The sequence below is a fragment of the Leptidea sinapis genome, chromosome 39 (assembly GCF_905404315.1).
Source record: "Leptidea sinapis chromosome 39, ilLepSina1.1, whole genome shotgun sequence".
Taxonomy (NCBI): Eukaryota; Metazoa; Arthropoda; class Insecta; order Lepidoptera; family Pieridae; genus Leptidea; species Leptidea sinapis.
This window is the reverse complement of record NC_066303.1, coordinates 8,141,601-8,169,485: the sequence shown is the minus strand read 5'-3', so window position 1 is coordinate 8,169,485 and position 27,885 is coordinate 8,141,601. Positions and strand designations below refer to the sequence as shown.

Genomic DNA, 27,885 nt, shown 5'->3' with positions numbered 1-27,885 from the left:
TGGCTAGCCTACTTGAAGCATCCGGGAACCTCGCCATAGTAGTAGACATGGCGGGTTTCAGCTAAGCTAAATGACGAAATAAAATTTGTTTGCTGTAACGAAAACGTGTTAATCCTTTATAACAAGTGTAGTAATCGAAAGACTTATTTAGGTATATTGTATTAAGATAAAAATGCAGAATGTCGGACAGTCTGAAAACCGAAATATCGATAAGGTGAATGTGCAACTTGATGTGGTAAAATCGTCCACTCCTCAAAGTTCGGCTTCAAGTCCAGCCAAATCTGAAACTGAAACGTATTCAGGTGCACCTGCTAAATATATGACCGACTCTTCGGAAAGCGAGGATGATTCCGTATCTGAGGTAAAACGTGTTTTGTTTTCAAAGAGGCGGTGGCAGCGAGGTATTGTGATTATCTGTAGGTAGGTAACTGAGTTGCAGTAAAGGACATCTTGTAGATTCTCACAACCGAATAACTCGAGTCGGATTCTAAAAACAATTAACAGAGTCCTAAGGTGGATGAATGATATCATCTTGAATCAGTGTCCACTACTTGCCAAATATTCCGTAAAACGTCAGAAAGTCGAAGGTACGACACATTCCTATGAATAATTGAGTTAATTTCTCGTAGCTATCGTGCATAACTTATAAAACTAATGATAATTTTTATTATAGAAAATGTACCTTCATAACATGCATTTAAAATTTAAATGTAATAAAACTTCTACTTTTCTATTTGTGTTTTGGTTAGAGCTCGTCTTACGGTGGCCATGTTTCTCGAATCACATGCATCAAGTCCATGTGAACTGCTGAACATATCGCTTTTTCACTATTGTGTTTGTGACTCTTGTTTGAATTATGTAATTTATGTACGGAATCATCAAAAATAATCGCGGCTTGTACGATGGCGTAAACTTCTGTTGTCACACGTACATACAAATCAGTGACGATGCACTCTGCAATTCGCGCAAAATTTTTGTGTTTGGAAGAATCACAAGGGCCATTAGTGATGTTTTATAGTTGTAAGTCTATATTTTCAGCACCACATTATATTTATCATGTTTTTTCTCGTTCATTTTATAGATTTTGCTGGCTTGTTTGTGCCTAAGCAGGCCAGACCTGTTGGTAAGTCCTTAAAGTGCACTCTTGGTGCTGAAAGCTTCTCCAATTGCTGAATTATATTTAATTGGCTGTGAATATTTAACAAGCGAGTGTGTGAAATGGATAGTTTGAATTGATTTTTTTTCTTTGATTTACCATTTTTTTCATTTTGTATGGTCCTTGTGATTCTAACATTTTGTTTTCTTGTGTGTACATTTAACATTATTTGTTATAATTATGTATTTGACTGTCCATTATACATGTAAAGTGATTTAGTACACCAGCACCTCTATAACAACAAATGCTGCTGTCTTCCAATATTTATTTTCACACATTAATATTTACCACTAACAATTTGCATCATTTTGTTTTATTAACAAAGATTTTAGTGATATTTAGTGTGAGTAATAAGCTTTTTAAGTAAAGACTTTGTGTATTTTGTAAAAAAAAAAACTCCAAGAATGATAACCTCTGTTGTATTCTTAATCATAATTAATCATCATCATGTTTGTGTTTTGTTTAATTAATTACTAATCAATAACCAAGTGCCAGTATGCACTTATTACAATATATACTTTAAAGTTAAAATTGAGAATCTAGTTTGGGAAAGAAGAAAAGCTGACTGAACAGTTACTGGTTCAAGATTCATAAATTTATTAACTATACATTTTACTATAATTTATATTATGACTCTTATATACATGAATAGCACATGTTGTAGACTTTTTTCCGAAAGAGACAATTTTCAAATATGTTTTTTATTTTTGCTCGCACTACTGTTTTTTTTTAATATATATTTAATATTATAATTATTTATTACATATATTGAAGCTACATTTTCTGTGTGCCCACAACACAAATAATTTAAGATGGATGTTTAATTATGGAGTTAATTGAATTAATGATTTATTTCAATACTATTGTATTGTAATAAAGTAGAAGTGTCTGGCTACATTCACGGGACATTACTGGTACATTAGTAATTGATTATTGTAGATAAGTTTTAATTTTCCAATAAGTTTAACTTTTAATTTCACATTAACTTCTTAAATAATTATGTTACACTCAAACTTATTTTGTTGCTAGCATACTTGGCTACATGACACACATTCTGGTAGAATTGGCTCAAAGGTTTGAGGAATCATTCAGGGAATGCTCATTGATGAAGTTTTCACTTGTGTTGCCCAAGCCTTCTCTATTATATCATGCTATCAGTCTACTTGATCATAGAGTGAGGGTTGTCCTTAAAGCATCCATCTTAATACTATTTTAACACACACTGTATAAATGCTTTGAAGTCTGAAACTTTTTGCCTTTAAATGTTTTTACAACATCAATTATATTTGGGTGGTTGTTTATATGCATATCTGAACTTGTTGAATGATTTGTAGGCCGAAATGGATGAGGAAGGAGGTGGTACAGAATCTTCCAAGTTCCTACTATCACATGATGAGCCTGAAGCAACTGTTGACGCGGAAATGCAGGCCAGGCTCGAAACTCTGTTAGAAGTAGCTGGTAAGTTTCTTAACCTTTACATTCCGGGAAAATCTGATCACGCGGTATGCCTTACATCTGCGTGATTATGGCGCTCGTGCAGCGTTCAGTCATTGCATATTATTTTAGGTGTAGCAGTAGATTGCTTATAATTAGGATGATTTGAGTGCATGTACCATAAAGCTTTTGAATCAAGCTATAAGACCATGCAAAATTAACAGTCTTATAAACAAAATAAGGGTCAGAACATGGTGAGAGAGTAGGGTGCAGTACAATGCTCTTGGTTTAGGTGTATCTGAAAAATCTAGTGCCAATTTGGGAAGGTAGAGTGACCTTATTCTATATCAATGGGTTTGATAAGTTTTGCCATCTATAGATATAAAAATGAATTGCTGTTTGTTAGTCTCCCTAAAACTCGAGAACGGCTGGACCGATTTGGCTAATTTTGGTGTTGAATTATTTGTGGAAGTCCAGAGAAGGTTTAAAAGGTGAATAAATAGGAAAATGCTGCTAAATTAAATAAAAACAGCAAATTTGTTTTTCCTTTGATGTGCAATAAATGTTTTAATTGACAAATTCATATAAAAACATTATTTTATTTATTATATACAGAACAACATCTGTCGGGTCAGCTAGTAGTGAATAAAAAATCACAGAGCCATGATTTTTTAATAGTGTATGACAATTTAAAATACAGCTTAAAAGTGAATTGCCTAAAATAAGTTAATGTAACTATTGCTTAAACTGTGGAAAGGCTGTTTCCCTCTATGTTAGGAATAGGAAAACATGTTTTTCAATCTATAATTAATAGGAGATCTATCTGTTCGTACATATTTTATATTTGCTCTTAATAGTGATTTTCATTAGTATAACACTAGAAACAAGGGATTGCTTGTAACTAATTCTAGTAGGCTTCATAAGATACATAATAGTTTTAAGGGTAAATGTATACACTTCTATAATAAAGTCCCAGCCACTGTTCAGGCATTATCTATAAATAAATTTAAATGTTTTATAAAAAAATGGCTCTGTCGTAAATCCTATTACTCCACTGCTGAATATCTAAATGATCGGACAGCCTAGGACTAGATTGTGATTATTTTATAGCGATAGAAATGACTGTACAATATTGTATATTTTTATTGAAAAGAGCGCAAAAAACAAATGCTGGGAGAGTTTCTTGCACCGCTTCTTCTCTCTCAGAGCGCCATTTGTTTCCGAAGCGGTAGTAGTATCTAGTAGTTATTAGAAATGACAGAATTCTAAAGGAATCAATTTTGAGAAAATAAATGCCTTTTTATACTCACACTCTAAATACTAACACAAGTTAACTCATAACTAGAACAATGGTAAACTACTCTGCTTTAATGACCAACAGTTTGAAGATGATATTTTTGTGTTCTTAATGTCTATTTTTTTTTTATTCCAGTTTATCATATTATGTTTAATTGGAAATTCAATGTTTAAATACTCTCTTTATTTGAAAAGTAAATGATTAATATTATTATTATAAACAAATAATACATTCAGGTACTAAAATATGAACCCTTATATTAATAAAATGTTTGTGTTGACATGAAAATTTATGTTTTGTTATGATGTATAGAAACAGCAACATTGTCATGGCATTGGCATGGTTTTACACTAGCACTTTTTGTCACTGTAAGGCCACTCTATTAAAAGTAATATGTGGATAAAATTAAAAAAAAAATATGTCTCAACTTCACATCCTCCATTTTTTCTCATTACTTAAAAATAAGTTTTTGTTGCTTTGCCTATTATTTAAATTATTATTAATCAAATACATACATTATCACAATTTTGGTTGGTTTTTGTCTGCAATCTTGGTGTCAAAAACATTAAAATATATATATGGCAATAATAAACTTCGATCACCTTAGAATTGGTCCAAAACTAGTGTATGCACATTCCTTTGAAAAACCTTTTGCTTTGACCAATTGCCTAGTAATTATTGGCTAAATTACATTACCACATTTAATGAAAACAATATTCCAAACAAGTAGAAAAAAAGTGTGTTTCGAATATTGGTCTGATTGTATCTGGCCTAGTAACTGAATTAATTATATAATTATCTTCAGATGTCAGATAACAGAGAGCATTACTGTTTGAAAGAATATATAGTTCAAATACACACGGGCAGATTAGGAGGAACAGCTATCCCAGTATTTTTTCATTGTTTTTGTTGAAATTTATCTTGGATTATATTTTGTTATCGGTGTCAGAGATAGGTACCTACTAATTTCTTAATTCCATTGCTGCTCTTAATAAGTGTCTAACAGCCAATTTTTATATTCAACCATATAGTTGTAGTCCATGTCAGTTTCAATAAAAATTCTATATTATTTTGTCCTCACAAAAGATCTTAAAACTTAAACTGTACAATAGTGTTACATTTTTAACAGCTGGAAAATAATCAATTATCAATCTATGGAATGTTATTAAACCACCCATGGGATGATGTATTAGTAATAATATTATATAATTACTAGCTGACCCAGCAAACGTTGTATTGCCGATATTAAAATCGCAATACAAAAGTAACTGTTGATCGTAGATGGGTGAAAATTTGAAGTTGTATGTATTTTTTAATGCTGACTCATAATCAAACAAATTTAAAAACAATGTCAAAAAAAATTAAAAAAAAATTAGTGTGGACCTTAACATTAAGAGGGATGAAAAATAGATGTGGTCCGATTCTCAGTCCAACCCAATATACACTCAAAATTTCATGATAATCGGTCAATCCGTTTAGGAGTTCAAAGTTTTTTATATATTAGATTTAAGTGTTTAAATTTAAAATGTACTCAGGCTAAGGAAAGCGGCTAGAAGAGGAGGTAACTATTACTAAAGTAATCAACTAAGAAATTAAGACAAAAGTCAATATTATTCATTGTCGTTGAATCAGGACTATCACAGTATACAACAGTGTACACTTAATATGAAATTTAGTGAAAGGACACTATGGAAAGAATTAGAAAGACAACGAGTAGAGAGGCGAGTGAAAAAGTAAGGAGCAAATGAGCTGGCTTTGGTTTGCGGTCATTCTTTCTATGTGGATGAGACCTTATACCGGGTTCACATGAAGCAATTGGGCAACTTTTGTTGAATGCAAATCAACAGTTGATTTAAAACATTTTAATATTGATGTAGTTTCTAATATCACTTAAATAGGCCACATTAATAGTGTGTAATTAATATTTGGAATACTTTACAAATATATAATAATAGTTAATATACTTGTAGTATGGGCGGGAAGGTAACAGATAATGAAAGATGTGCAACCCTGTAAGCTATCTATACACTTAGATATATATATATATATTTTTGTTTTTGTATTAGTGTGCGATTGTTGGGTTTCCGAATAATAAATAAAATTGATTATGTATAGTATTGAATAGTGCCTTCAGTAAATTGTTTTATGATTGTATCATGATAACCCGACGCGGGTACTTTAATCCGGATGCACCAATTCTTATGTAGCTTAGCTTGCTCTTGTACCCAACAAGCATTTGGAAAAAATTATTTAGTTCCATAATATAAGTGCTTCTATCTTTGCTTTTTATCTTGTGCAACACATTGTTTTCAACACATTTCAATTAGCAGTTTTAATTAAGTATTTATTAAGTAGCCATGACAGATCCGATTCAGAAACAAATATTTTTGGTATTAAGTCACTGGCGCCAAGTACAAGTATGGACAACACTGTAAATGTTAGATGCTGATTGGATAGACAATGTTGAAGATAAGATAAGTGATATCAAAGCGGTTTGATTTTTTATGGTGTCGTTAATTAATATTCTAGTAATTTTATTGACACTTGGAAACTGAAATATACTGTTATAGGGTCAAAATTCATTGAAAATGATAACTAAGAAATTTAGTTCATTGGCTCTGTTTGTTTACTGAGAGTGGCTTCTGATTTGTAGGTAGAGCAATACTAGTATAGAATATATAGATTTTTTTTTTAACGTTTGATAAAAATTAATAAAACGTACTTAAAGAAACAAAGCCGTGAATACAATATAAATGAATGATTAACAGTTTTGTCAATAGAGGTTTAGAAAAATAACGTCTAATTAGTTTTACTGTGTATAGTTCCCAACTAGTTTACTACTATGAGCTATTTAATGCTGCCACTTGTCGTACAAAATATATCTTACGTAAATTAATTATGGCTGTTAGAAACGTGGAGGGTCTTTATGTTTGATAATGATCGCCACGTATTTAAAAAAAAAAGTAATAATTAATAGATTTGAGTATGAAAAATATAAAAAAAAAAAATAGTCAAATTGGTTTTATCTTGTATAGCTACCATCTAGTTTAAAACATAATCCGAGCTATTAAATGCCGACAGGTCTTGTCGTATTAATCTAAAAAATCTCACATCAATTTCTTATCGGTTGTTAGAAACGTAGAGGGTGCCGAATGAATACACTTGGTGTGTTTGATTATGAACGCTACGCATTTAAAAAAACAAAGACTTGAATATATTGTGAATGAATACGTAATAGGTTTTTTTATGTGAATATTCCATCCCTTCTTGTGGAAAAAATTTCAACAAAATTAATAAAAAAAATAGTTTATTCAGTTTTATCGTGTGCTCATAAACACTTTTACACAAATAAACGCCGACACTTGTATTAATATTAAAAAAATCTCACATCAATTTACTTATCGGTTGTCAGAAACGTTACAGGGTGCCGAATGAATACACTGAGTATGTTTGATTATGAACGCCACGCTTTTAAAAAAAAAGAGCCGTGAATATATTGTGGATGAATAATTAATAGATTTTTCTATGTGAATATTCCATCTCTTCTTGTGGAAAAATATAACGACAAAATTAAACAAAAAAAGAACAGTTTATTCAGTTTTATCAAAATCAAAATGACTTTATTCATGTAGGTCACGGAAATGACACTTATGAATGTCAAAAAAAAAATTTTCGTGTTGAATCTACCGCTACTTCGTAAAGGGTTGAGCTAATGAGAAGAAGTAGCAAAAAACTCATTGGTATCGTATTTACGAGCTACTAAATGCCGGCATTTAGAAGCTCTTGTCATATTAATAAAAAAAAAATCTCACACCAATTAATTATAGGATGGTAGAAACGTTTAGGGTGCCGAATGAATGAATACACTGGGTGTGTTTGATAATAAACGCTACCATAGGCGTCTCCATCACTCTCCGGAGTCGCGTCACACTTTAATTTAACAGATGCCCAAGTGATGGCTATAAACGAGGGCATTCCCGTGGCCTAACTGATCGCATGTATGAGCTTCATTCATTAGGGTAATCAGCCAATAGAATTGATGATAATCGAATAAAATAGAATAGAAACACTTTATTAGCAATAAAAAACACACACACAATAATAGAACAATTTACAATATTAATTAAAATCTTAAAATACTAAATTAAACTAGGTAACAAATATAATAAAAATAAAAAAAGGATTGTGTGGTTTTATGAAACCACGGTAAAAGTGTAACTTTTTTTCACGTTATCGACATTTAACTAAAAAATGTTGGAATAAAATTCTACACAAATAAAATTTGAAAAACAACATTTTATGAACGATGCGGGATTCGAACCCACGACCCAGTTGCTCAGTTGGTTAGAGCACCGGCACGGAACGCCGGAGGTCGTGGGTTCGAATCCCGCATCGTTCATAAAATTTTGTTTTTCAAATTTTATTTGTGTATTAATCCTAGAAGTGAGGTTTATTACTTTGAAAACATAACATATTGTTAATAAGGGGTATAAAAATAATTATAAATAATTTATACTTGGAAAATCGGAATGATAATGTGAATAATAAAAATAACAACATTTACATTAAAACACTGAAAAAAACAAACAAAATAGCGTGGAGCACTGGCACAAATGAGTAATAATAGTCTATACACTACACGGTCAGCTGCTGCGAGCTACAGGCGCTGCCCGACCGTCAATCGACATGCAACACAGACGAAAAATTTTGAGACGATGTAATAAAAGTTTCACTTTTAATAAATAAAAATAACTATATGCGAGTGATTCCCTGCTAAAAGGAGCTGACTTAGTATATTGTTGTGTTAGTGCTGAAGACACCAACACAACACTGGTTTTCAGCAGCCCTCACGAAGGGCATTTTGAGTAGACGACTTAGATTGTAATTAATTTGTGTAGGTATAGTAGGGGAATGAATATGTCCATATATAATTATTTTTAGTTATTACGTCAATACCTCAAATAACTCCTCACTTAGTTTATACGCGAGTGCTTTTTATCCGAATGATAAACTTGATAGAGATTCAATTTGGTTGGCAAATAGAATTTTTTACGGATAAAATTCATATTATAGAGTATTTTGATCTCGTTATGACTTAAGTTGCAGTAATAAGTATAATAACAAGCAATGGAGCTGGTTTGTAATATAAGTGGGAAGTCTCAAATTGGTAATAAAATATAATTTTACTCATTAACTTAGCTAAAGTTGTTAATTTGGGGACAACATTTTAACAATCCTTTAAATTTTACACAAGACATAAAAAAGATATTAAGCTTAATTTAACAATTGTAACATCTGCACGATCGTATATTATAAAAAATTTCACGACTGTTACCGGATACCGCAGTTCGATATCTAATCTAACATATAAAACTCTAGTGTCGCGGTGTTTCTTACCAAACTCCTCGGAATCGGCTGAACCGATTTTTATGAAATTTAATTTAATTTTGTAATCGGCCAACATCTATTTGTCATACCCCGTTTAAATGATCAGGGTGACCCCACCCCTATATACTTCTTTTGAATTTTTTTTTTTATATTTATTTTATTATGATTATATATTTTTTTTATCTTGTAGGATCAACCCCTGTTTTTTTTTATATTATTCTGTTCCATCCACAGATCCGCAATAGGGGTTGCAAGATGGCAATCGAATACAATAATTGTAGTACGATAAATTTTACGTATGATATATTTGGAAGGTCTGAAAATCGGTCGGCATCTATTTTTTATATCCTAAAAATTATAATTATTTATATTGATTCTATAATTTTTATCTATTTCGAAAACCTCATGATAAAGGTTATAATTTTCAACCACCACATGTACAACCAAATTTCATAGCTTAATAAAATTGAATGCTACATTTTGCAATGGTGCAAAAATAATGGCGCCTTCCCGTGCGGATAGCAAAACAATAACTCATATTCGAATTAAAACATCCAATGACGTTCTATACACATATAAGGACACATCATTCGCAGTGTGATAGCGGACGGGCAAAAGTGTGCTTCAAGACAATCTAAGCACACTTTTCTTCGTTGTGAATATCAATTAATCCAGATTAATTTTGCGTGAGCATCTTCTCAGATCATGATGCAATTGTTACCCATGTTGCTTTCATGTGTGTCTATTCTTAAAATAAAATCAACTACCTTTAACAGTGGGAGGCTCCTTTGCACAGGATGCCGGCTAGATTATGGGTACCACAGTTACTGTATTTCGGGTGGAAGGGCGCCGTAACTAGTGAAGTTACTGGGCAAAATGTCTCAAGGAGACGAGCGCAATTGTAGTGCCGCTCAGAATTTTTGGGTTATTCAAGAATCCCGAGCGGCACTGCATTGTAATAGGCAGGGCGTATCAACTACCATCAGCTGAACGTCCTGCTCGTCTCGTCCCTTATTGTCATTTAAAAAAAAACTAAATATGTAGGTCCATGCAGTTTCGAAGTGAGTGATGCAAATTGGAACGTCTTGGTGGACATCTGACTAGTTCTCGAAAGGGGATACCTGGTGACGTAATATGACACCTTGCTCCATTCTACATTCATATGAATGCCGTTAGCAACCGCCTTCGTGCCACACAATAATTATGTTCTCTGTATACTTTGGTTAAACAAATGTAAAAGCGACCGTGTATGAAATTGTAAACAGCAAACACATGTATAAATATCGATATATTTTTTTTTTGTAAATTGCAGATTTAGAGAATAAAATAGCCATGTTGAATTTTCTTAACAATAATTTTGGAAAGCAACATTGTAAGAAAAGCAGAGCTCTGGCAATTAGACAATTTTGTAAGATTAATGAATTTATTACAAAAAAAATCGCGCTAAATGCCTTATAAAAGTCATTGTCCAAAAGTACTGAATGTTTTCTTGTCTGCCACGGAAGTATGGAATAATAATTGTACATACTATTATGTCAAAAATGTACCGGAATCAACATCAACACAAAAGATAACAAAAGATCAATGGCTAATACACAAAATGTTAGTTATTTATTCAAATTTATTTAATCGCCTTCAAAGTATGATCCTTCAGAAACGATACAGTTACATCAACGAATAATCCAATACTATTAACATTTTTTAACGTATTTTCCGGAATTGAGTTTAGTTCTCGTCGTTAGCTGTAGATTAATTGTACCTTAGCACAGGAGGCGGACTCCCCCTGAAAACATGCCCTGGAAAGGTCACGAAATGTCGGGTTAAACAAAATAATAATAGAAATGTAACTTTTACATAAAACCCTAATGTATATATACAGTAATTACAATTACATTCATTCTTTAACAAGTATTTTATTAAAGAAACAGTTGTATCAATATAACAATCGCAAAAAAGCAAATACTCCATGCTCGATACTTTTTTGACTGATTGTAATACTAAATACTAACTCCCTTATTCTTAATGGTCCGCTAACTGAAAACAGCCGCTTAGGAGTGTTTTTTCTCATTCTGACTCAGGTCAATAGAAGAAGACAGACTGAGAATTAACAATGCATTAAGTTAGCAGACTATTATGAATAAGGGGGATATATATAACGTTTGTGCAAAATAGGTAATTTCTTAAATTTACTGATGGTTTTTAAATTTTTATACAATAATAACTCTCAACAGCGCGGCGTTTAGCCGATGGCGGTTAAAATTTCCATGTGAAAGTGTGTTTTTTCGTGCTAAATTCGTTTTCGTTATCAACTTTGATGCAGCTCCTACCTGGACCACTAGGTAATGCTGCAGCATACCAACCCCGATAATAACTATTAACGGTTTCATATAAGAATTTGTATCCTGCTATATTTTAACACGTAGAATCTATTTGCTGTTTGCAAGTTGCTGGCTGGAAAGCAAGACTCCGTGTGCCCGGTTTAGCTGTGATATAAAGACGTATTGCAACGCAGAGGAAAGTTAAGACTGAATAAAAAATGTGTTGTAAAATTGTCTGTATACTTCAATACAGTGCATTGGCCTCACAAGCAAATTGCGTTTTGGTCCGTCTGTTTAAACATTTACGAGTTAAAGGCTGTATTTGTATGACAGCCAACAGTGTGATAAATATTTGCTGTGGCGCGTATTACCAGGGCGGTTTGTGCCATTTCTAAAGTGGTAGATTTAAGTTCGGTCTCGTTCAGTATACCTGATGCTTATCTTAAGCAGATAACTTCCCCGAAGATCAATCGAGTTACCAAATCGACGTAAAAGGATGTATTGCTGTCGCATTGGCCGGTTTTTGTACTTCAGTCTTCAACAGTCGATCATTTTAAATGCCTAACGTGGATATACACTATTGAGAATAGTTTATTCTGAAACGTGCACACCCCCTTACATCTGAATGATTGTTGGCTTTGCGCCGTCAGATTTTTTAATCAAACATTGCTAACACGCGAAATATACTCGAATAGCACCACTTACAATCTAAAGCGGAAAAATATGCACTTTTCCAGCCGCGTCTTATTGATCAATAGGCAGACAAGTTGAGTCGTTGGAGAAAGATTGACAGGGCATTGCATTTAATAAACGCATCTGCAAGGTATAATATATACCAGTACATGCAAGAACGCATACTTATAAGTTGACTTCGTAGACGCAATTGATTCTAGTCGAAAGGTGTAGGAACGCAGCGCTCACAATAGTAAAGGTCAAGGCGGGTGCCTGCTCCACTATCATTGTTTCTACAATGACTGCTGGATTGACGTGTACACTAGCGATCACGTGGTACTTTCTATTGTGCTGAGCGGTCAGTTTTACAGAACAATTTCAGAACATACTTACCACAAACCAACAAAAGAAATACTTCAAACTAGGTAAATTTTGCTGATAGTCGTTGGAAATTTGTGATGCTGCACAACTTCAAAACGACTATTTTAGTAAATGTCCTATACACATATAAGTAGAGTCTATACATATAGTCTGATAGCGGAATGGCACAAGTGAGCTTAAAGACAATGTGAGTACACTTTTCTCCTTATTCGTTTTTCAACTGTCACTGTCCGAATCAAATCTGAACTGAATAAATGTTTTCCATTGCTGCTTATTGACCAAGAATATTTTAAGCAACTGGAGTAAATGCGGCAATGTATTGATATAACAGTTGAATCTTATTATGGTGTAATTTGTGCTTGTTTTCGGCTTTGTTTTTATACGAGGTGATTTGTCTAAATGTATAGATTTCATTGATTTAAGAGGGAAATTGTTTGGATGATAGCTTTTTTTTGTAACTGTCCACATTGGGAGGGACATAATGGGGGGCTTCCTAGGACAGGGTCTTTTTCTGTTGTCAAGCAGCAGCGTGCAAGAAGTTTTTAGGGTTCCGTAGAAAACACAAATGGCAAAAAACGGAACTCTTATAGATTCATGTCCGTCCGTATGTCACAGCCAATTTTTTTTAGAAACTATAAGTAGTATGGTTACTATTGAACCATGGTAGATAGATGTTAACAACATTTTTTTTCATCAAACCCATAAGTGTGGAATATCTATGGATAGGTCTTCAAAAATGATATTGAGGTTTCCAATATCATTTTTTTGAATAGTTTGCGCGAGAGACTCTTCCAAAGTGGTAAAATGTTTTAAAGGAGAAGAGCGCAATCTATCAGCAAATCTTATGCGGCACTGCATTGTGATGTTCAGGGGTATCATCTACCATCATTGAACATATTGCTCAACTTGTCACTAGTTCTCATAAACTCAGAAATAACTCGTCTGACTTCTTTCACTACATCAACCCTTATGTGTTATTGTCATGTCTCTTGTTTTTGATTATCTTGGCCGCCAAACGACCTTTCGCAACACGTTTACCCATATTAGCTCTATAACTTATGCAATCTAAACCATGTGTTATTTCAAAGTGATATCCCTCACTTCTGAGATTAAATTGTACAAATTAAATTTTTAACCAAAATTTATGAACAATGCAATGCGATACTCGAACCCGGGACCTCTCGGGTTCCGTCCGAGCGCTCTTTCCAACTGAGCCGTTCGAGTATTTATTTATTTAGTTATACGGCACATTTATTAATTAAGGCTTACCAACTAGATACATAATTTAACATATATGATTAAGATAAACATTAATAAGATTTACTATTCTTACTTACATACACTACATCTAAATTAAAGGGTATGCACAACGTTACTAAACTAAAGCTAAAAACAAATTAAAAAAATAAAAGTAATGAATTTACTATTGATTACTTACGTACTATCATCATCTTATATATAAAATTCTCGTGTCATGGTGTTAAACTTTGAACTCCTCCGAAACGGCTTGACCGATTCTCATGAAATTATGAGTGCATATTAGGTAGGTCTAAGTATCGGACATCTATTTTTCATCCCCCTAAATGTTAAGGGTGGTCCACACGATTTTTTTTAAATTTTTTTGTCATTTTTTTTTTAAATTTGTTTGATCATGAGTCAGCATTAAAAAATACATACAACTTTAAAATTTCACCCATCTACGATCAACAGTTACTTTTGTATCGCGATTTTAATATCGGCAATACAACGTTTGCTGGGTCAGCTAGTAATCTATAACATCATGACATATTTAACATCAATGAGTATTAGTTTTTCTAAACGATCACAATATACATGACTATAATAGAGTACGCGTACGAGTCTGGTTCGTAAATTTTTGGTAAATCTTGTTCAACTTCTTCTTCTTCTTCGGCGTTACACTCTTGTCAGAGTGGTCGTGGTCGTCACGTCGAGGCTAGTGGCCTGTTTCACAATGCGACGCCACTCGTCGCGAACTGCCGCTCTTCTCGTGCATTCATGCAGAGTACCGTCGACAGCTTGCCTCACTTGGTCCGTCCACCTCATCGGGGACCTGCCTCTTGGTCTAGTGCCCTCGACTTTACCCTGCACTATTAAGCGTTCTATGGAGTCGCTTCCACGTCGCGATACATGCCCGAAGAAAGTGAGAATGCGAGCTTGTACGGTAGTGGACAGTCTCTGTTCGATGCCGAGCTCCCGAAGAATGGACGCATTGGTTCGGAATTCGGTCCACGACTTGTTCAACTACAATGGTTTATCTTTTGCAATCTTTATTCAGCCGCTACTCGTTGAAATTGTGATGTTAATAATTTTCTTGTAACCCACCAGTGGTAATTCTAAAGGAAATAACAACGAAATATCTTCATTTTTCCAGTTCCCAACATTGGCACCAACTGGCCTTTGATCGTTGGAATTGACAATATTTTATCGATTTGATACAAATTGGTCAATATTGTGGTTATGCTAACATCAAACCATGCCGCGAATCGACTTCCACCATATTATTCATAATTTTTTACTTTATTTCGTTATTATTGGTTCGTTGCCCTGGTGAAAAGTCTTTTTTGTACATAGCTACAACTCTCAAAATTATAAACATAAGAAAAAAATTATAACGATTTTGTGTGTCTTCACTCTCGTGACTCTAATTATTTGCGTCTTGCACAAGGCGTTACTAAGTTGAACTTAGCCGGCTTTAAAAACTTTAAAGTTACGTCTTACATCACGCGTATCTTAGAAGTTTGATACTTGCGAGCGCCCTATACGTATAGTGCAATCAATATTGATTTTTTTAGCGAATAGTGTATCACTACACATCACTTTTCATCATTTCAACTATTAATTCTATCGTAATTTGAGGTGTTTCATCGAATCACACGTGACATAATCTGCATAGCTCCTTTCCTCAAAATCAGCATCAATTCTCGTCTGTAGTTATTTCACTTTAGGTATCTTGGTATTCGTAGTTACTTAGTTTTAAGACATGGTATCGTTTCAATGATGAACGCAACGTGATAGAGACCGTAACATAAAGCGAGTACTTGTGTCTCATCAATGGCACCGGTGCTACGTAGCTCGAGACGCCTCGAGTTAGGGCTGCCTTCGGAAGAAGACTCGGTTTGAATGTTTTATTTTTTATGGGGTCTTCGTTTTTCATGCAATGCCCTGTGCAAAAAAGAAGGCATGGGCTGAGGTGATCACTTCAGGTGACCCGCATGTTTTTTTGTACTCTTATTTCATAAAACGATTTTCACTGGCAGATCCATTTCTTGCCTTATTTTTTTTAGCGTAAGTACTATATTAAAGTTAAACTAATTTTATTTTTGAAATTGAGTTTCAATGCCCAAACGTGATTTGATTTAATGATGGGATTATCATGTAGACTAACGGCCGTTTTCAGTAACTTATCTATCCTCAGTTTAACTTACTAGAGGTACACAAATCTATCCTTTTACGCTTACATTTCAATAACCTATCGACATAAAGCATTATATTATAACTATATTGGACATAACTATGGATAGATAAGATCTTTTCATTAAACATTGACAGCAATGTATCTGTAATTAGAGATACGTTATTGAAAACGGCCGTAAACCCATGCGGGTAAAGTCTCGGGCTACCGCTCATGGTAGTATGTGGTGGCTATCGGATTATTGCTGTTGAAATTGTTGAATGGTATATTATATTTTGTTTGATTTTATATTTTGTTCGTTGTGACAGCCCTGCTCAAGTCACGGCTCCATTAGTTAAGCGATAGTTCAAAAAACTTCGTCCGATAACTGTACAGGAGCCACTTTTGGTCGTCGCGGTCGCGTCACACAGTCAGTGTCGTATCAAACGATATAAATAATTGTGAATAATTCATGAGGTCCGCCGGCCGCGTATCTGTGTGTCCTTCGCGATCATTGTTAAATCTCTTTGATAACGATGTGAGTTTTGTTCAAGGGACCTCAGCTCATTGGAGTACCTATAATTCAGCATAGACGCCTTAAAAGAAATCTAACCCCCACAGCATCATACCAGTGGGAGACTCCTTTGCACAGGATGTCGGCTAGATAATGGGTATCACGACGGCGCCTATTTCTGCCGCCAAGCAGTAATGTGTAAGCACTGGGCAAATGAGACTTAACATTCTATGTCTCTAGGTGGTAACGAGCGCAGTTTTAGGGGTTTTTCAAGAATCTTGAGCGGCACTGCATTGTAATGGGCAGGTAGTATGTCCGTCCTGCTCGTCTAGTCCCTTATTTTCATTAAAAAAAAAAACAACTATTTAGCTGCCAGTATTGGTAGCCAATGTACCAACAATGTGCTAAAACACACTAGCTCAATGTGTAAAGATACTATAAGATCTTTTAGAACTCTTTAATAGCTTAAAGGTGTTCAAGTACCCCGCAGCGTCCTTTAAAAATTTAAAACTGCATAGAGTCACCGGAGATGAATTAATTGAATTAATCACATCTCATGGTTGTAACAAGCGAGGACTCTTAAACCATTTCATTAACATTTAATTGTTCTCACGTTTAATGTTATTTTGTTACATAATTTTATGATGTTGAAATGCACTGGGTTAATCAATAGTTATTAAAATTACTTGTGAGCGAAAGCCAGTTAGTTATCAAGAGGCGTACTTGATACGTTTAATATGAAAATGTGGGCGGCGGAGATTATTTCACATCAACTACACCCAGGGGCGTGCATTCCATATAGGCATTTAGGCAGTGCCTACCACCCAGTAAGTTTTAGCTTTCTTTTAAAACAACAAGATTGACACATCGAGAGTAAGGGACTACGCGCACTTATTTAGCTCCATTCGCGTTTCGCTGAACGATTTTGGTCATACTTATACAGCTCTGTTCTATCAGCCGCGTACGGAACTTTAAATCACGTCTGCACTCTTTAATCTTTGCGTGCATAATGATTACGTCAAGGAACAATACACGTCGCAACTTGTCGACAAGGAGTCGCAAACCATCCCTGTAAAGAGCTGTTCCGCCGCATTCGACGGCGAACATCGTTGTACGCGGCGGAACAGCGCCGAACGCTCTCTATAGTATTCGCATAATAAAAACACATTTTATGCTGGTTTGCCGCGAAAGCTGAATGGACGCGGAAAGCTGAATCGATGCGTACACGTCTCCATACAAAATTTTTGTTTTCTATGGACAAAAGCTGAAAAGAGCTGAATAAGTGCGCGTAGTCCCTTAAATCACAACGCCAACCTCTTCACAATAAATGTGCAATACCTAAATATTATACCATAAACGTATCTTGTAGTAGTACGTGTAGTACTACAAGTAGTTACATGTATCTACAGTGCCTACCTTGATAGAAAAGTAATGCACGCCTCTGACTACACCATCCGTACGTTTGTCGTAAAATTGTAGAAGCTTAAGAAGAAGAGATAATATAACTTTGGCACTTATTTGTCTAGGGCGATGAGAGAACTATTATAAGCAATCTATTGCGATAGTGAAACAAACTAGTAATTGTTAGATTTTTTAAGAAAAAATAACGATGCAAGCTAGAAATTTAAGACTGTCAATTCCTTGACTGCATATTGCTTGTTTTCGCTACGGCGTCCTTCGTACCTAAACACAATAATATAATGCTTGCATACTTCTTGACGGCACTCGGCATCGGGCGCAAAGAAACCTCCAATGGTAGAAACCATAGACTTTCTTTTTTTTTATATTAACTGGCGGCCAACGTCAAGGTGGAGAGATTTTTTATTTTAATTTAGCTGATTGAAGTATATAAAGAGCTGATTTAAAAGGACTTACTTACTTATAAAAAACTTTCAAATGATTTTATTTCTTTTGATTTGTCAAAATATTGAGTGGCTGACTACATACAAATGTCATTCAAAATCGATTACAGTAACAATAGATTCGCTTACCTTTTCTATCTTGCTGTATCTACGTTAGAAATGTTCTCTCACACAAGCTTTGTCTAAGCCTAGTGTAAATTGTAAGTCTATGCTGCAGAAGAGGGCTATTCGCGCTATTTATAACCTAGGTCCTAAAGAATCATTGAGAGCAAAATTCAAAGAAATTAACATCTTGACTGTTGCTTCTCAATATATCCTTGATAATGTAATGTATGTTCATAGGCACATAAGTGAATTTGCCAGAAACTGTCATAACCATAATGTTAACACCAGGAACAGACATAAACTGATGATGCCTACTACTCGGCTAAGTAGAGTTAGTAAGTCTTTTGTGGGCCGATGTATATGCTTTTACAACAAGATCCCAGAAAATGTTCAAAACAAAAGTATAACGTTATTCAAAAGAATTGTTAAAAAACGTTTGTGTGGTAAAGCTTACTATAACATAAATGACTTTCTTAATGATACCACAGATTGGGAATGGAGTGACCGCCCTCAGGCTATTAAATAATAAGTTTAATTGTACAATATTACTTTGTAAACATATTTATTCGATGAAAAAAAAAAGCCCGCTGAGTTTGTTGCGCCCATTCTTCTCAGGTCTGAGGCATTCATTTTGGAATGGGTGGTAGTTTTTTGACTTTCAATAAGTAATGTCACATCCTATTTTGAATAAAAATATTTGAATTTGAATATGGTAGAAACTGTGTAAAACAACAAATAATAAAAACCAAGATGCCGAGTGCTAAAATGGCTGCCATTAATGTTTAAAAAGCTAACTTTCACACTTTTTTGGAAGCATTTAAACCGCACATATTAACCCCCTTATTCATAATAGTCTGCTAACTTAAAGCATTGCTAATTCTCACTCTGTCTTCTTCTATTGACCTAAGTCAGAATGAGAAAAAACACTCCTAAGCGGCTGTTTAAAGTTAGCGGGGACCATTATGAATAAGGGGGTTAGTATTTTGTACGATGATGCTATTGGAACCCTTTGCGTAAAACGCCGACTCGCACTTGACCAGTTTCTTTTATAATATATGAGGTGATGGGAAGTGAAAGTCGAGAGATACGTTGTCGCCCTTTGATGTAAGAGTGTGCTCTTAGTTTGAAGATCCTTTAGTCATACGTACGTATACATGGTTAGGAAATATTGCCGCCTACCGTTAATTTCCTATACCGCCTTTTCTTCATTTTTATGAAAATAAGGGACGAGACGAGCAGGACGTTCAGCTGATGGTAATTGATACGCCTTGCCCATTACAATGGAGTGCCGCTCAGGATTCTTGAAAAACCCAAAATTTCTGAGCGGCACTACAATGAAACATTTTAACTCTCATTTGCCCAGTAATTTCACTAGCTACGGCACCCTTCAGACCGATTACAGTAATGCGTACACATTACTGCTTCACGGCAGAAATAAAGCACTGGCTGTGCGAGGCAAGTAGTAACTAGTGGTGTTGGTGAAATTTAGCATTTTTTTATGATGCCTAGTGCTAGGTAATCAGTAATCACACATCACTTACAATGAGCTGCCAACTGCTATTTATAGTAATAGCATTGGGGCAGACTCACAAACGGAAGACGACACGTGCAAACCAAATCACAATATGTCGGTTCGTTGTTCCTACTGACTAGATCACTAGATATATCTACAATACATACTAAATACCACCATCGCACCATAAGCCACCAACCAAAATATTTCCCTGGCCATCTGCATGTCTTCTACAAACAAGCTGTAGAATGAGCTTTACTGGGTGGGCTTTCTAACTTGATACTACGTGGATACCTTGGCTCACCTACTTATAAGAGCAGCACCGCTCGGGCAACCTCCCTGATGCAAGATAGTGTGAGCGACCGGGATAATAACCAACAAATGTCCCATCATAATGTGCAAATATGGAAAATGATCTTAATTCTCAGAAAAAGTGGGTAGATATCATAATTTCCCACCCTTGCGGAAATACTACCCACGAACCGCTTCGACCTTCTAAATTCGTTAAAAAAAAGTCGGTTTCGCATTCACAAATATCTCTAGTGTTGTACCTATGTTATCTCTATGATCTCACTGCGAGACAATGGCTATTTTGGCAGCTATGATTCAGGCAGCACTTATATTTAATTTAAAAATGGACCTTATCTATAAAGGGCTGTGATTGCTTATGGCTTGGTAACTGTAGTGGCGCTTACGGCATTTGTATATTGAGGCGGTTTGTTTTTGTATGGGGTTCGTGACGTGGGCATTTGAACTCCAGGGCACGATTGGTCCAGAGACTATAGGAGTAGTTCTTTCTCATGTCTGTTTCAATTTTGATGAATATATGCAAGTGTTGAATAACGTTGTAGTAATGAATAGATGAATGAATGAAGAACTACGATATATCTATTAGCCAGTGGGAGGCTCCTTTGCACAGGAAGCCGGCTAGATTATGGGTACCACAACGGCGCCTATTTCTGCCGTGAAGCAGTAATGTGTAACCATTACTGTGTTTCGGTCTGAAGGGCGCCGTAGCTAGTGAAATTACTGGGCAAATGAGGCTTAACATCTTATGTCTCAAGGTGACGAGCGCAGTTGTAATGCCGCTCAGAATTTTTGGTTTTTTTGAGAATCCTGAGCGGCACTGCATTGTAATGGGCATGGCGTATCAATTACCATCAGCTGAACGTCCTGCTCGTCTCGTCCCTTATTATCATTAAAAAAAAACCCTAAGATCCCATGTATAAGCGATAGGTTGCCTGTAAAAAATTGGCGGCAAGTGCCTGTATTTATTTTAGTATGATTATTTGCTCATGTTAATTTCACCTATATGTTTTTTAATAAAATGTGCGTCATTTAAAAAAAAAATATGTCATGAATTGTAAAAAATAAGGTTGCCAGCTTTGCCACCAGTTTACACCTGGCAGCCGTAACGGCTGACTGAGATCTGGCAATCACTTTTTTTTTTTCAATTCCTTACATAATTTCCTTTTTAATTACGTAAAATTGATTAAAGACATACTTGCTCACCCTTGATTGGAGCGAGAATCGGTTATTGAAATGGCATGTCAAACTCTGCTTGCGGCAATTTTTTTTACTGGCAACCACGGTTTATCGTAAATAGTAAATATAAAACTTCAATTTTTTTAAATTATAAAAAAAATTGTTTTATCAAAAAAACACGTACCCGCAGAGTCATAATCGGATTAATTAATGACAGCGTCCAATTTGAAAAGCAGATGAATTACCGATAGCTATATTATATAAATATATTAGCTGACCCGGCAAACGTTGTATTACCATATAAATTAATGAAAAAAATGCATAAAATTTTTACTTTGTGGTATAAAAAATAGATTACGACCGATTCTCAGAGCTACCAAATATACTAAATTTTACAATAATCGATCAAGCTGTTTCGGAGGAGTATGTCAACTAACATTGTAACCCGAGAATTTTATATACTTATATGGATTTGTGCATTGGTATAGAAAAATTACCTTACTAAAGAAAAAGTCCGAGAAAAGTCGTGAGAAACGTTTTCCGCTGTGAATCTTTCGTTTTGTGCCGGATGCCCGCACTTACAAAAGGGCCCCGGCTGGTAACGTCCAGCGACGACTGTACTGAATGCTGTTTGTTACGTAATATGTATAATATCTTAGAAAATTTATATGTCTAAATAGAGCCTTTTGATGCTAGACAACCGATGAAAACAGGCTAGGTTGTTTACTTTAGTGTGCGAGACAAGCTACGTTTTACACTCGCGATTTTATTCGCGATGTCACTTTGTGTTAGTGTGCGTTAATTTTTTTTTATGAAATAAGGGTCGAGACGAGCAGGACCTTCAGATCATGGTAATTGATACGCCGTGCCTGTTACAATTCAGTGCCGCTCAGAATTTATTGAAGTCACTTGCCCAGTAATCACTAGCTACGGCGCCCTTCAGACCGAAACTTAGTAATGCTTCACGGCAGAAATAGGCGCCGTTGTGGAACCCATAATCTAGCCGGCATCCGGTGCAAAGGAACCTTTGGTAGCATTTCTGAAAATAGAGGTTAACTGCCAACCTCAAATTTTTTCGACGATTTCACAGCTGTCACCATCTATCTAGACGTATAAATAATCTAAGATGTAGGTTAAATAAGCCTAGTCAATAGAGAAGAGAATATGAAATGGCGGCTTGCACTCGCAATTACAGCAGTTGGCAAATAAGTAGAGTAAAAACAGTTATTATTGAAATGGTAAGTGTGATACTCTGCAAATAATTGATGTGAACGCGGATGTAATAGCAACCGTAATAATTATGACGGTATTTCAAAATCTAATTCGATATCATTTCATTTAATCAATGGTCTATGAAAGTCACACAATTTCTTTAGATGATTCCTTATCAACAATTTTTAATATAAATTAAATCACTGCCATTGCTCCGAAAACAAATAGCGCTCTGAGAGACAAGAAACAGCGCAAGTAGTCCAGTGGGCGGTGGTTTTTGCGCTCTTATAAATTATTATAATAAAACCAATGTAATAGTTTAATGTACATAAGTAATTGCTGAAGCCAATAACAATTTAATGCTCGCTTTTTTAATGAAATTAAGGGACGAGACGAGCAGGACGTTGAGCTGATGGAAATTGATACGACCTGCCCAATTACAATGCAGAGCCGCTCAGGATTCTTGACAAACACAAAAATTCTGAGCGGCACTACAATTGCGGTCGTCACCTTGAGACATAAGACAGTAATTTTACACATTACTGCTTCACGGCAGAAATAGGCGCCGTTGTGGTACCCATAGTCTAGCCGGCATCCTGTGCAAAGGAGCCTCCTACTAGTAAATCTCGCTGTCTCATTTAAGTTATCTCCAAATATCAGTACATATTGATCGGAAAGTCGTCAATGAATGTTTGTGTTACACAAGTCACAGATGGAATTTGAACTGTCGTTACATTGACCGTGGGTTCAAACCTCAAAAATTTGTAGGTACTTATACAATGCTATTCATTCAGTTCGTAAAAGTTTTGCGCGTCGTCTACCATCGGAATTTGAAAACCATTAACGGATCGCGGTGTCCGTTGCTTATACACGAACCCCCTTATTCATAATAGTCTGCTAACTTAAAGCATTGCTAATTCTCACTCTGTCTTCTTCTATTGACCTAAGTCAGATTGAGAAAAAACACTCCTAAGCGGCTGTTTAAAGTTAGCGGACCATTATGAATAAGGGGGCACGTCTTTAGCGATATTTGTAATATTATAGCAAATAAATTCCACCATGTCTATATATGATTTCTCATAGGTGTTTTAGTTGCAACGCCATAGCTTCAAGAATTCTTTATTCAGATTGTATGATTCTTATTTCTTATACTCTTTTACTGTTTTATTAATAAACGGACAGTTAAGTTACTCCATTTTTAAAATTACTTATCTCTGTCATGTAATTCTATAGTGGCAAAGGTAAGGTAAAGGCAATAAGTTTTATACTTGGAATTGCTATTGACGAAAAACAGGGCAAATCAGAAGTTATAGGTTTTCCAAAAAAAATAACAATACTAGTGCAATATGTTCAACGCATCATTAACAGCTAATTGTTGTATTGCTAATTTACAATTTGCCATCTATTATCGTTTGTTGGATTATTTTAGTTTATTGGACACCTTGTCCGTTAACGGCGGTTGCCAATATACTATCTACAGATATAGATAAATTACTATCTACCTTCTACTGTCAGTAACCACCTGTCAATAATCTGAAGCTGTTCTAATATACCCGATAAGTCATTCTTATGACCTTATATTGGGACGCATGAATTGCAATTTCCATACAAACTTCTATCGCTGGTAATCTATACCTCGTCCTATTGACAGACAGCGTGTGCGGATAAGGTGAGTTACCGTCGATAATTTTATTGGGACAGAAAAGTCAACGATAGTTACGATTTTTGTCTCAAGTAAGAGGACTGAATATATTTGGGAAGGGCCGTAAAAAGGTAGTTTTCATTCGAATTTCGGATTTAAGTACGTTTTCGTTTCTGTGTTCAAATAACTAAGATTTATTTTTTTCACATGGACCCCCAATTGGGACAAACAGAAAATAACAGTACAGAATGACGACAGTGTCTTTTCTGTGTGTGAGGACAGTTTAATCAACACTAGTTAAAAATGAATTATGTGGACTTAAGTCTAAGTCGAATAACCTGTAACCAAAATATGTTAATAAAAAACGCATATGAATATTCAATTACATTATTTATCAATAGCTCCGATTGCAATAGCTGCTTATGTTGATAATCGAAGATGAATCGGCAAGAAACGAAACAGTTCTTCTTAAAACATGAAAAAATCACAGTCTTGTTTACCAGTGGAAACGTTAGCCATCCCTGATAGGGTGTAGTAGGCAAAAAGAGAAAGCCAGGGCGTTTCAATAGTCCCGAGTTGAAAAACCGCACTTTATATGGAGTTCTTTTTTTATCTAACCTACGAGGAAAATGAAATTGATATTATTATATAAATTACAAATAATATGAAAGCTGCTTCAATATCTATACGATGTCCAATGGCTTCGGGTTGGTAGAATTTTGTATAAGTTATATATTATAAGTCGATTCGACGCTCGAGGAAATTAATGGTAGTTAGGTAATAATATCGATATTATTTTATCGTCGGGTATTTTAGATAATTTACCGGCCCCTTCCACTCTTTTCTATTTGACCATGTTCTGTATTATGCGACTAGTAATGTATGTAGAAGGGGTTGGAAATTTAAACGCACATAATAAATCTATTACATCTGTATTTTAAACTTTTCATACTTATAACTAAAAATTAAAAGATAATTAAGGCAGCGTTACCCCTTACAGTTTCCAATCAGTAATGTGTCCTCGAACTGAGCGCTCTGGCTCATATAGGGCACGACCGTGTACCGTAATGATGCTACCAACTGTTAGTCGGCACTACTGTAATGAAAATTAACTTACACGAATCAAATTAACTAAAGATCTGAATATAATATGCTATTATAGTTATTTCTAATGATATTAATAGTTATTTATGCAACTGTTGTGTAATAAGGGGTATTAAAACACGGTTGTGGATTTATCACACGAGGCGAAGCCGAGTGTGATAATAGTGTCACATGAGTGTTTTAATACCTAATTATCAACAGTTGCATACAAGACTTTATCTACACCCAGAATATGAATCCTCTAAAAGATTCTGGAACAGTTAGCTTACTAATAACATTAAAACACCAGTCCTAGTAGTAACCTAATATCATTTATTAATGATTATATACAAATAAACTAAGTATTAATGAAACAATTATTTATTTTAGTAGTAATTTACATTTTGTATAGTGCAATAATTAAAATTCACTCGCATATAATGTTCTTTTGCAGCGTTTAAAATGAATCGCTAATTTTTTGTAAACAAAACAAAATATTGAAGGAAAATGGCGGGGATTAGAATAACCTACTTTTTTTAAGGCGCGCGACGTTCTGGGAGTGTGGAGCGCGCGTAAACGAAAATGTTCTTTTTTTAAAATTCATACAGATACCACGCATCTAGCAATAAGAATGTGGCTGTATGTCGAAACTCTTTGCGCATGAAGTGATAAAAAAAACATAGGAGGGTTGTTATGAAATTCAGTATAACATTATAACACTCTTTTGGATGATGTTGGATATTAGAACATTGGGTGTTTTAATATTGGCAATAAGCTAACTGTTTCAGAAACTTTAATAAAGTATTTAAAGCATGGGTGTAGATAAATAGTATTATGTCTGAATTTGAAATGTACTATTATGTTATCGGTAGGTATCAGCAAGTTGTCGGGGGAGGGCAAACACCTGGCGGACCCGGAGGTGTTGCGGCGGCTCACGTCGTCGGTGTCGTGCGCGCTGGACGAGGCGGCCGCGGCCCTCACGCGCATGCGCAGCGACCAGCCGCCCGCCCCCGCGCCCGCGGCCCCCGCCCCCGCCGCCCTCGCCCCCGCCGCCCTCGCCCCCGCGGCCCCCGCCCCCGCGCAACCCGCGCCCCCCGCCACCAGCGCGCAGCCCCGCCCGCACCAACAGGACAAACCGTACGTACAAGCGGAACAACGTGATCCGAGTCGGAATACATCACAATACAACCTAAAGCTTTATTCATAATGGTCCGCTAACTTTATACAGCCGCTAAGGAGTGTTTTTTCTCATTCTGACTTATGTCAATAGAATAAGACAGAGTGAGAATTAGCAATGATTTAAGTTAGCAGACTATTATGAATAAGGGGGTTAATGTGATACTATCTATCCGTAAAGCTAAAAGATTTTCTATATTACCTAATTACATTTCATAAGATACATAATAGCTTTAAGGGTAATTGTATACTCAGGGCTAATCTTTAAATAAATTTAAATGGTTTAAGAAAATTTATTGAATTAGGCCTTACTTTGCGGAACTCCATAATTATACAAATGCTTTAAGTTTTCTTAAGTGTTAATTCCGCCAATATTTGTTTTTAAAACAATTCGACACGTGTTTCGCCTCTACACGAGGCATCCTCAGGACGTGTTGTCTCGCCAAAATCTGGCACGAGACTCTTTAAATGGTTTATTAAAAAATGGATCTGTCGTAAATCCTACTACTCCACAGCAGAATATCTAAATGATGCGACAGCCTGAGACTTGATTGTGAATTTTTTTATAGCAATAGCAATGACAATACAATATTGTATATTTGATTAAAAAAAGCGCCAAAAAAATTGCTGGGAGAGTTTCTTGCGCCGCTTCTTCTCTCTCAGATTGATTCTCCATTTGTTTCCGAAGCGGTAGTAGTATCTATTATATTAGAAATGACATTAAAAAGAATTCTAAAGGAATTAATTTTGAGAAAATAAATGCCTTTTATGCCTTTGTTACTTTGGCATCCAAATCCTTCCAGTATGCAAAAATAGCTATAACGTTCTGTCCTGCATTTTGCAGTCCAAAATATGTACTTACGTACAATAACTATTAGATATATTTTGACTAGAACCTCGGATAATTAATTATATCTTCATAGGATAAAATGCAAAGTGATGATAATCCGAGACTTGACTTGATATGGCGCGTCTCTCGGTTCGATAACGATTGAGTCACCGATTCTCGTTTCGTTCCGATCGAGATTCGCATGTCATTAGTGATTTTTGAAGCTTTGATCTTATCTGATTGCATTTTATTTGGTATGTCTACTATTATTAGGACATCAGTTGTAGTATCATTAATAAAATATATGTATAAGAGATTTACACCTATGTATTGAATAATCACTATCTCTGGTAGGGGCGTGCATACCATATAGGCAATGCCTACCTCGTTAAGAACCTAAATAAAT

At 35.2% G+C, this 27,885-nt stretch overlaps 2 protein-coding genes across 2 annotated transcripts in view; one reads left to right on the top strand and one right to left on the bottom strand.

Annotated features, from left to right (window-relative positions):
• LOC126976072 (alpha-2-macroglobulin receptor-associated protein) overlaps positions 1 to 27,885 on the bottom strand; it is a 127,511-nt gene that overhangs the window by 33,538 nt on the left and 66,088 nt on the right. The gene's annotated exons all lie outside the window — the stretch shown is intronic.
• Positions 29 to 26,681, top strand: LOC126976055 (ankyrin repeat domain-containing protein 17-like). Its single transcript, XM_050824198.1, has 4 exons — positions 29 to 361; positions 1,082 to 1,123; positions 2,491 to 2,614; positions 26,347 to 26,681. Exons 1-4 carry the CDS (start codon positions 173 to 175, stop codon positions 26,679 to 26,681), a joined length of 690 nt encoding a protein of 229 aa, XP_050680155.1. The 5' UTR covers positions 29 to 172.

What these genes read in the sequence shown, in the direction of transcription:
- LOC126976055 (XM_050824198.1), top strand. Translation starts at nt 173, where the DNA reads ATGCAGAATGTCGGACAGTCTGAAAACCGAAATATCGATAAGGTGAAT. An exon ending in AGGATGATTCCGTATCTGAG is followed by an intron (nt 362 to 1,081) that starts GTAAAACGTGTT and finishes TTCATTTTATAG; the next exon opens with ATTTTGCTGGCTTGTTTGTG. An exon ending in AACTCTGTTAGAAGTAGCTG is followed by an intron (nt 2,615 to 26,346) that starts GTAAGTTTCTTA and finishes TGTTATCGGTAG; the next exon opens with GTATCAGCAAGTTGTCGGGG.